We start from the raw sequence: 10,415 nt of genomic DNA, 5'->3' as shown, positions 1-10,415 counted from the left end.
GCATTATTGCTGAGAGGCCTGACTATAATAGAAAACAGCTCTGTGAGACAGACATTTCAAGTTTTGCTGCATGTAAAAAAGACTTTAAAAAAATCTGGCCTTGATGATATGTTGTGGGTGTGGTTTGTTGAAGAAAATTTTGCTATAAAAAGAAATGTTGCACACAGACTTTACTTTCTGTTTTTCTTTTATACGCTCACAGGAACAGCACACCTGCTTTCTTCAAACCAGACATGGGAGCTGTGCTCGAAAAATTCAGTAAGTCAATGTGTACAACTTAATTAATGTAGTAAAGGGGATGGCTTTAAACTCTACTGTTTTAACCTTAAATAGCAAAATATTAATTTCTATGTTCTTTCTTTATTTCTTCTTCAGCTGTCTTTTTTTCTACCTCCTTTCAGTTTTTTTCCCTTATTACAGTGACCTTGACTTTTGTAATACCTTTTCCTGTTTCTATAAGATACTGAGAGAAATTCAACATATAACGTCACGCACATTACTGTAGTTGAACCTGAAGTGATTTGTCTCAGTTGATTCTTTAAACCAGTGGTTCTCAGTGTGGTGAGGCACACTGGTGTGCCTTGAGGCAAGTCTAGGCCTGCCTTAGGAATTTGTCTAACTACACATTATTACTACAACTCTGCACCCAGGAAAAATTCCCTTGCGGTTCACTAAACCTATCAGTGTTTAATGTTTTTGAATGTCTTTATGGCTCAAGTTATGATAAAATAGAAAACTTTAACTTATCTGTTTAACTTATTAGGGTGTTTATAAACTGTCTCTACTTAGCTATTCCTTTGTTTTTAACATTTTAAAATTAAATCAAAATATTCACCACTGATTTATTTCTTACATTAATTTAAAGCTACATGATCAAAAATCTGTAGTAGTTTGACCTGACAATCACAATCTCCAATCACAATAAAAAAAATGATAATATAACAGGGGGATAAACATTGCGTTTTTGAGCTGCATTGCACTCCGTCACTCACCGGCTGTCAGGATACTACAAAAGATAACTGAAAACTGATTTTGTAGCTGGTGCTCGCTCTCATTGCGTGCAGCTGTGACATATTTTGACACGTGTAAAAGAGGCTATTTTGCAAGATGTGAATATGGTGTGCCTTGTGCAAAAAAAGTTTGATAATCACTGCTTTAAAACAATTAAACTAGACTCATTTATTTGACCACTGTGTATGGACTATCCTCTTAGTCCGCTGACGATCATCCCTATATACATAATGGTGACTATTAGATGCACTCTGGGCCTACTGGCAGTAAATTGAGCTGTGAGCTGGACTGTGATTGGAAGTCTTCCACTCCTCTGTCTCTGCTGGGATGTTAGAGGTTTTACCTTTATGCACACAGATGGAAGAAAGGCTCCTGTCTCCCTTCTCTTTCCTGGACAGTCTGTCTGTAGAGGGAAGTCTGAAGTCTGTAGGAGTGGACATTTGTGAAGGAGATGGACTTCTTCCTCATATTCCTCATCTGTTTCTCATTCTTTTGGATCCTCAGTATGCACCCAAACTAGAAAAATAATATAGAAAATTTTTTTTTTAATTTGTCAATGGTTATAATTTTCTCTTTTTTTTTTTTTCACAAAACACAAAATAAACCTGCTGATGTCCAACACCCTCCCTTTTAAAACACATCCTCCTCTTTCTGAAACAACATCACACTTTTGGAAGGATTAAGATCTATCAAACAATACAAAAGGCTAGTAGTTCATTTATTTGACATGCTTTTTACTTCAACCATAAACCCTATTAGAGTACAAGTTTATAATAAGGATTTACTTTACAGCTCTTTCATGATCAGCGTTAACATGAAAACTCCTCCTATAGTCAGATATTAAACATAGACTAGTTCACTGATGCAGCCATCGTTTTATTCATTAAACACAAAAATAATGGGCTACAGATCTACAAAGTCATAACATTACTCTGTAATTATGTTAATCTGGATAATTTCATCAGAACATGTCCTACCTGTGATCATATTAATCTACCCCTGCAGTCTGCAGGTGCTGTCTGTGCACATGTGGGCATGACGACGAGTCTGCTAACTGCACCAGTCCGCACAAAAACACTAAGGCCCTACACAACTCAGCTTCCTGCTGAGAAAAAACTTTGCAGAAAGTAATTTGGAAACAGACACTTAAGAAACCATGAGTTTGACGGAACTCTAGCTCGTGTTTAGTATGCCTGTAAACTCTGCTGCATTGCAGAGATGCTGTTTGACTGTTGTGTGGTGCGTTCAAGAACATTACATTCATTTTAATGAACAGAAACAACCTACAACAGCATTAAATGAATCCCCCGACATAAAACTTTAACTGAATCTATTAAATCCTACGTGGGGCTCTGTTTCATCCTGACTTTCACTCTCAGCACCTCATGTCAATTATTTATAACCTGGCTGATCTCACTATAGTTTGCCACTGGATTGCTTGTGAACATCCACTCCCTCGCTCTTGGGGGCCCCCTGGTTGTGACGAGACCCGAAGTAGCCGCTAATGTTGTTCATGCCTCAGACCTTAATACTTGAGACTGTGCTAATAAATACTTAATAATGCAGCATTTCCACAGCAAATGCAGGTTTGTTTCTTAATTCCCATTAAGACAGCGGAATGACCTGTAGAAAAACCTACAGGGGCCACAACTTCGTCTTCTTTTATGACCTACTGGAATCGTTCCTAGAGCAGCACTACACAGCGTGAACACTCAAAATCCCAAGATCACAGAAGAACTATGAGTTCATGCAGGAATAATATGAAAATCTGGGGTTGGAAGGTCATTCATTTCAATATCCTTCTGTGATTTTCTTCAAGACAGTCCGCCAGTCTGCCTTAAGGCAAATCCATATTGAAAAGCTCAAATCCACACCAGTTGTGCTGAACCAAACACGATTCTGACCAATCAGTGTCATTTGAGGAGAACCAGGCAATAGCTACAGACGGGGTTTAGTTTTGTGTAGCAATTAGCTATGATGTAGAGGCAGTTTTATCAGAACTGGACCAAATTCTCTATGAAATTAAGAGCAAAGGACTGGGGTTAGTAGTTGTTGGAGTGTGAAGCAGTGTGGCTGCTGGTGGAGCAGTTAGCTCGGATGTAGCCACAGCAGCAGTTTTGCCTGAGTTTGACCACACTTCTCAACTAAAAAAAGAGCAGTTTGCTGGTGGAGCGAGACATCTTCTCAGGTCTATAATAGCCACTGGTCCTGAAGCTAAGTCCAACCCCTGACTGATTTAACGACCCAACTGACAGTCAGTACAGCCACTGCCTGAATTGAATTGCTATATTTGTTTTTTCTTAGTCTTCACTGCCTTGAATTGCAAAACACGCTGTGTGGTTTGAGTTTTGTTCTTAGTTCTTGCTCTTAGTGCATGTTACACAACATAGAAGTTTATCATAACATCAGGTTTTAAGAAAAAAAATTCTGGTGGTTGGGGGCAGATGGTTTAAGGCATACCTCATGTACGCAGGCCGCTCAGGTTCGAATCCAGCCTGCGGCTGTTTCCTGCATGTCTCTCCCCACTGTCTTGTCCCTGTTTCCGTCTCCATCCACTGTCTTCTATCAAATAAAGGCACAAAAAACCCCCAATAAACCCTAAGAAAAAATCTGGTGGGGGCTTCTTGAGAAAATAAACACTACTTAGCCAAAAAGCAACTGAGCAGAGAAGGCAACAAAACTTAAATTTTTCAAAATGTGTTGGTGGGTCTTGCAAAAGTTTCTAAGGACCTTTCTTCCTAAAAATAACCCCCACGTCCCTGTTGGCTTTTTTACAATGTCAAAGGTTGCCAAGTTATAAGCCGTAATTTGTAACACTGTTAATTTTCTTATTTTCTGCCATCTTATCAGAACCGTTCCGATACAACAACGAGGAGATCCGGATTGTGATGGTGGGGAAGACCGGAGCTGGGAAGAGCGCCACAGCAAACACCATTCTGGGAAAAGGAGAATTTACATCAAAGTTCTCTCCTACATCAGTGACCAAATGCTGCTCCAAGGCCTGTGGTGAGGTGGATGGACAGAGGGTTGCTGTCATCGACACTCCAGGTCTGTTTGACACCCATACAGATGAAGAGAAAACCATGACAAACATCGCCCAGTGCATCTCTTACGCCTCTCCTGGACCCCATGTCTTCTTGATTGTTATCAAGCTGGACAGATACACGGAGGAAGAAAAGAAGACGGTGGAGAGGATTCAGAAAATCTTTGGAGAGAAAGCAGACAAATTCAGCATGGTCCTCTTCACCCATGGTGATCTGCTCAGAGGAGGGTCTATAGAGAAGTTCTTGGAGGACAGCGAGGAGCTGCAGGCACTTGTGGCCAAATGTAACAGCCAGTCCCACGTCTTTGACAACAACCTGGAGGATCGTTCTCAGGTCAGAGAGCTGCTCAACAAGATCAGAAACATAACAGAGATGAACAGAGGAAACCACTACACCACTGAGATGTTCCAGAAGGCCGAGAGGGCGATCGAAGAGGAGAAACAAAGAATCCTGAAAGCAAAACAGGAGCAACTTCGCAGAGAGAAAGAGGACTTGAGGAGAGAGATAGAGGCAAAATTTTGGCAGTCAATGATTAAAGAAAAGGATGACATGGAGAGTGAGAAAGAGTGGATTACAGTTTGTGAAAGAGAACTAGAGAAGGAAATAAAAATGCTCGAGGAGAAACAAGAAATAGATGCAAGGAGAGAGGCAGAGAGCAGCACTCAGCTACTTGTGCAGATAGCAAAGGTTATTGCATCAGTACTTGTCTTGGCAATTGGTGTGATTCTAGCCTGAAATAATCACCTCTAAGTTTGATTCAACCCCCCAACATCACTCTGAGATAAATACTAAGAATTCTGAGCCACAAACAAATCTTAAAATGAATGAAATAAGTTATTGGAGTCGTGTGAGGAGCAAACTTTATGTTAAATGTGTCACATATCAAAAGGATCCAGGTAAGCAAGGGATGGGCAACTTTGATTACCAGATATTAATCTTATTGTTAATGCCAAAGGGCCAAATTGTTACAGATTATTGGATATTTTCATTTTAACCCTGTCATTACCAATATTTCAGTGAAAGGAAGAATATGTTGCTTTCCTGATTATTTGCTATGCCCATATCCATGTTTTTAAATTCAAGTTCAAATACAAATAGTTAATTTAATGACATAAACACAGAATTAAATCAATTTCAAGCTGCTTTTTGAACATGATATTTACTTGGTATTTAACTTGCATTTAGTGATGCATATATTTATTTTTAGAAGCGGTTGCAGCCAATTGGATCTACTAAAAAAGAAACAACTAAATAAAAAAAAATAGTAGAAAAGTAGATTATAAAGAAAAATAAAATAGATCTAGATAAGATAAAAAAGGAAGTAAGATTAAAATAAAACAAATTAAGTATAAATACATTTCAATTATTTTATTGAGAAATAAAAAAAATAGATAAATAAATTTAATAAAGGAAAATAAAAGATAACATTTCAGTAAAATAAAACAATTCTAAAATGAATAAAAGTAATTACCTAATTAAGTAATATATATTTTTGGTTTTAATGTAAAGAAAAAATAAAAAGAAATTAATATTGAACACATATAAAAGAGAGGTTATAAATGAATTAAAAAACAAATGAACAAAATTAAATAAAAAACAAGAAAATGTAATAGAACATAAATTAAAGACATTCATAAGTTAGAAAATAAATTTCAATTTTAATAAAATAACTAAATACAATACAAAGTATATTCAAAACATATTTTAAAACAAATTAAAAATCAAAGTAGTACCTCTGGGAGGCATTTAATACTGTGGATGACCTCAGTCCAACCCTGATCCAGATCATTGTGATGCAGTTACAGAATTACATAAAATCCAACCAGCTGCTCTTTAAAAACATCCAAAACCATTAAATTGATCACTCATTACCTATCTGGTAGTGATGTCCAGGTAAAGTCTAGGAAATGCTGGATGTATCCACCTTACTACTATTTCTCATAGACAGCAGCCTGATGAGAGGAAGAATTAAAAAGCTCCTTTAGGTCTGTCTGTGGTGTTTAACACATATTTGACTGGTTATAGTCGCTGGTTTAATCACTAAAACACAGTACTTCCTGTAGTTAGGTCAGATCGAGGTCAGTTCTTGTTTTCACAACATTCGAAGAACCCCAGAGTCAAACTAAAAACGTACATATTAGCCCCTTCTTCAGCAGTTGTTTGACCTGCACCAGAATCAGCATAAATGAACTGAACCAACTCAGCAAACAGACTCGAGTCCAGTTCAGCTTTTTACATAATTCAACATGCCACAGGTGGACAGCGTATATGGGGCGCACCTTAAACCACTAAGCCAGAGGTCATCAACTACATTTGTACAAGGGCCATCTTATGTCTATGCAGACACTGTGAGGGCCAGCACATTAGATTAACTAAATAAAAGAAACATTTCTGTCTGAATAATTGTACTGTCTTTGAAATGTACCTTATTTTCAGCCTTTAGCAGTGAACTCAGTCCCTATACTGTGGCGAGCCACAAGGGGGCAATTGAGATACGCCACATATTTCTGGGGCTGACATGTAGTTTGATATGAAAATGTTGTGTTCTCATCGGTGAGAAACACATGAAGGAAAAAGAAATTTGTTTTAATTCTCAGGCTGTGAAAAATAAAACCTTGATGCTTAAATTCAGGCTGAAATCTGCTGCTTTAATTAAGAATGAGTAAGTTTGTCATGCATCTTATTTGCTAATAATGGTTAATAATAGTTGGATTTTTGTAAAAATGATCAAACATTAAGCCAGTCTTTAAAGAAATGTTTCAATATCACTTATTTTGGGGTTACTTAAATATCTGTAGGGATCATAAAATGAAAGAAAGAAAACATACCCTAAATACATCAATTATTTTTTTCCTCAGCACTTTTTCTGAATTTAACCAACCTTCTGGGGGCTGGATGGGAAGCCGTGGGGGGCCTGATGTGGACCCCGAGCCTCCAGTTGATGATCAGTGGTCTAGGCTATCTGTGCCACAGGATTTTTAAAACATAACTGAATCATTTAATCTTACTCAGCATGTAACAGATCCTACTCCTGTTAGAGGGAACATGCTAGACCTTGTTTTTACATTTGGCTTAAAGTTGTTTATTCTGAGAAGCTTTATATTTCTGATCATAATGCTATTCTATTCTATTCTATTCTATTCTATTATGTTTAATCCCTCCTTTAACTTTGATTTTCCACCCTGTCATCATAAAATTAAATCTCGCATCCTTAACCATCTCACTGCATAAAACTTCTGCTTCCTTTCATTCCTACCATTTGTCTTTATATGGTGATGTTTACATATAAGTACAGTCCTTTAATGAGCACTGTCTTTCTGTTTTGGATATAATTGCTCCATTGAAATCCAGACTGGCTTGTTTGGAAAAGCCGTCCTCCGCTCCTTCAAGCAAACATGCTGCAAAGCGGAGCTGTTGTGGAAATCCACCTGTCTTCGAGTCCACCATCGGCACCCAAAAGAGCTCTTAACTGAATATAATAGTATGGTTAAGAATGTTAGAGCTTTCTATTTTGCTAATCTTGTAACACAGAACAAACAGAATCCAAGATTCCTGTTTGAAACGACTAATCATGTTGTCTCTTCTCTATCACCCAATACCTCAATTTCTTCTGATGATAAGTGCAACAGATTCCTTTCCTTTTTGTTAGCAAGATCGATGATATTGTTGAGAGAATCGACCTCCTGGTGTTTATTCAATTACTTTCCTGAAGCTGAAAGAAAAGCACCATGGTTTAATGCTCTTTTATGGAGGCTTGATGGACATTTATCCTAAGCAGATATAACAGAGTATGACATGACCTAATCTGCCCTAGCAACAGGCGGGTTAACTTTTGTATGTGGATTTAGTTTTTTTGCCCTTGTTCTATGGCAGTGGAAGATTTTATAAAGGTTATCCACTCTAAGAAAAACAAAAAACATTGTGACTGGCAGAGATGTGAAGAGCTTCCTGATGATGCAGGCACCTTTATTTAAACATGATACAGCACAATGGAGACAAGTGGAGGTGAAACCACAAGAGACCCTCTGGATGAACTCTGAGTAAACTATAGTGACCTTCTAATCTCTAAACTTAGATTCTACATAGGGTTTCCCCCTAATGTCTGGTTTCTAAGATTACTTTTCTTGGAAATCACAGTACAGGCGGGCATCTAGCTTACCTTATGAAGAGGCCTGAATTGTTCTGTCGGGGCTCTCTGGCAGAGTCCAGCCACAGGTTCTGATTGGCATGTTCCTGTTGTTCAGTCCTGGTCCTTCTGTAGGTGATCGGTGATAACTCCTATCAGTGAACAAACCAGTTCAGGGTTGTAACTACTTGTTAGCTGAAAGGAAGGACCTCTACAAAAGAGGGATCAGATAGAAGCCGATGAGTACTACAAGGGCTAGAAAAAGTCTGAGAGACCCATGAAGGAGCTTGCTCACTGAGGGTAGCACCAGCCAGTTAGAATCAACAGTTTATGGTCCAAGATGGAGAACTAAATAAATCCAAAAGCTATCTTTGTGGTTTCAACTTATGAAGGTTTTTGACCATTTTCAATTTTTGGTACTATATTCTCATGTTGATCCAATGTTTGTTTTTGCTTTTAAATTGATTTTTAAATCATTTTTCATTCATGTAATCATTCAAATTTTTATATCATCAATATTTTTTGCTGTTTATGAATGTACTCCTCAATGAAATTTGGAATTAATCAGCTCAGGTTTTGTTTTTGAATTTCTTGAGCATTTTTGGTACATATTTTTGCTGAAGCTTTGGGAAAATAAAAAGTTTTTTAAACCCCAATTTTAGATCTTGCTTGGATTTTGTCAACAAAACTTCTGGAGTAACCCTAGAAGCTTTAGTGGCCTTAAATTTTTCTGTTTTCTTGTGCGATTATTGTGGACATAAAGTCATAGAGGAGGGTTTTTTTCTTCTGACCACACATCTCTCTCAGTTCTTTTCTAAAATATAGCAGGCTCATTCTTACACACACACACACACAAGGGGGGCTTAGAGATGTAGAGTAATGCTGAAGCTCAGAGTTCTCGCAGCCTGCTAGGTGCAGGAAACCACAAGCCCTAACGCTACAGCACATACAAGTGAGTATGGAGCTGCAGACTGAAGTCAGACAGGATTAAAACAGTCCTTGTAACCTTTCAATGGTCAGTGTTTGATCCCAGATCTCGTAACAATATCCAAGCAAAATCACTCCCATCTTTTTCTTCCTCTTTTTCCTGCTCACCTCATCAAGCAGTCCTGGAAAAGTGATCTCCATTCTCCCTACAAGGACTAAACAATCTGGGTAGAAGAATGAAAATTTCCTCTAGTTCTTTGACATTTTACCCACCCATCTGCTCAAATCTGCAACAGATTCTATTGACCCATACATTCTTTAATTATCAATAACTCATTAGAATCTGATCATGTCCCATCATATTTTCTACATGCTGCCATTCAACCACCTCTCAGAAAAAAAAAAAAGAAAAAACAAATCTGGACCCCTCTCTGCCCCAAAACTACAGGCCTATTTCAAAATGACCCTTAACTGCTAAAACTAGTTTTCAGGTCCTGTAATTCTCCATATTAATGTGTAGCATGTGCATTCAAACACACCAACCAGGATGAGTAAGTAGAATAATTCTAAAGTAGGTGTTTTTTTTAGGTGTTCTGATCAGTGTAGATCAAAGTATTCATGAAGGACCCTCTAAATGGCCTCGCTGCACAGTAATTCATCATTATGAAAATGGCCGTGTGTCGCCCTCTAGTGGTTGAGTTGGATTCTTTGAAATATTGAGTACTTGAGCCTTTAACACAACTTTCTAATACAATCTTGAATAGTCTTTGAGATTCAGAGAAAACTTTACTGTAAATTTACTGTACAAGCTTCAGGTTTAATTCTATTCTGAGATATAAATCTTAAATTACAATAGAAACGTCTGATCAATATATGAACAGTCCCAGAAAATCCCAGGACATTAAAGACTTTTCCCCTAATTTTCCAAAGAATATACAAAACAATCGAGACATTAAAAACAAAACTGAATGTCAGTTTTACTCTTGTTCCTCCATTAATAACTCAGTATTCAGGTGTGACATTTTCACTTTCCTTCAATAAACACAGGATTTGTTTAAGCAACCATTCTTTATATGTATTCTCACTTTTATGTTAATATTTGTATAGGATAGTTTTATATGATGTTTAATAAATATTTTATAGACAGAAATATAACAAACGTGTTTTGGTGAAGTGAGTTAAACCTCAATAATTCTACCTGTATGTGTTTTATTATGGTCTAAATAAACAAAGAGGGGTCCTGATACCCCCGATCACCAGGAGGTGTTGGTGAGGATCCCCAAAAACTATGGTGGAAGATGAGGAAG

At 37.5% G+C, this 10,415-nt stretch overlaps 1 protein-coding gene across 1 annotated transcript; it reads left to right on the top strand.

The window, feature by feature from the left end:
- The first annotated feature begins 219 nt into the window (after positions 1-219).
- Positions 220-4,790, top strand: LOC121519880 (GTPase IMAP family member 9-like). The gene is made up of 2 exons (XM_041802978.1): positions 220-258; positions 3,862-4,790. Exons 1-2 carry the CDS (start codon positions 234-236, stop codon positions 4,788-4,790), a joined length of 954 nt encoding a protein of 317 aa, XP_041658912.1. The 5' UTR covers positions 220-233.
- The last annotated feature ends 5,625 nt before the right edge of the window (positions 4,791-10,415 follow it).

This window comes from Cheilinus undulatus, linkage group 13 (assembly GCF_018320785.1).
Source record: "Cheilinus undulatus linkage group 13, ASM1832078v1, whole genome shotgun sequence".
NCBI lineage: Eukaryota > Metazoa > Chordata > Actinopteri > Labriformes > Labridae > Cheilinus > Cheilinus undulatus.
The sequence above is the reverse complement of the archived record's forward strand: the minus strand, read 5'-3'. Positions and strand labels throughout refer to the sequence as shown.

Bases quoted from the DNA above. Each gene is read 5' to 3' on its own strand.
- LOC121519880 (XM_041802978.1), top strand. From the start codon at position 234: ATGGGAGCTGTGCTCGAAAAATTCA. The intron at 259-3,861 runs GTAAGTCAATGT...CCATCTTATCAG, and splicing joins AGCTGTGCTCGAAAAATTCA to AACCGTTCCGATACAACAAC.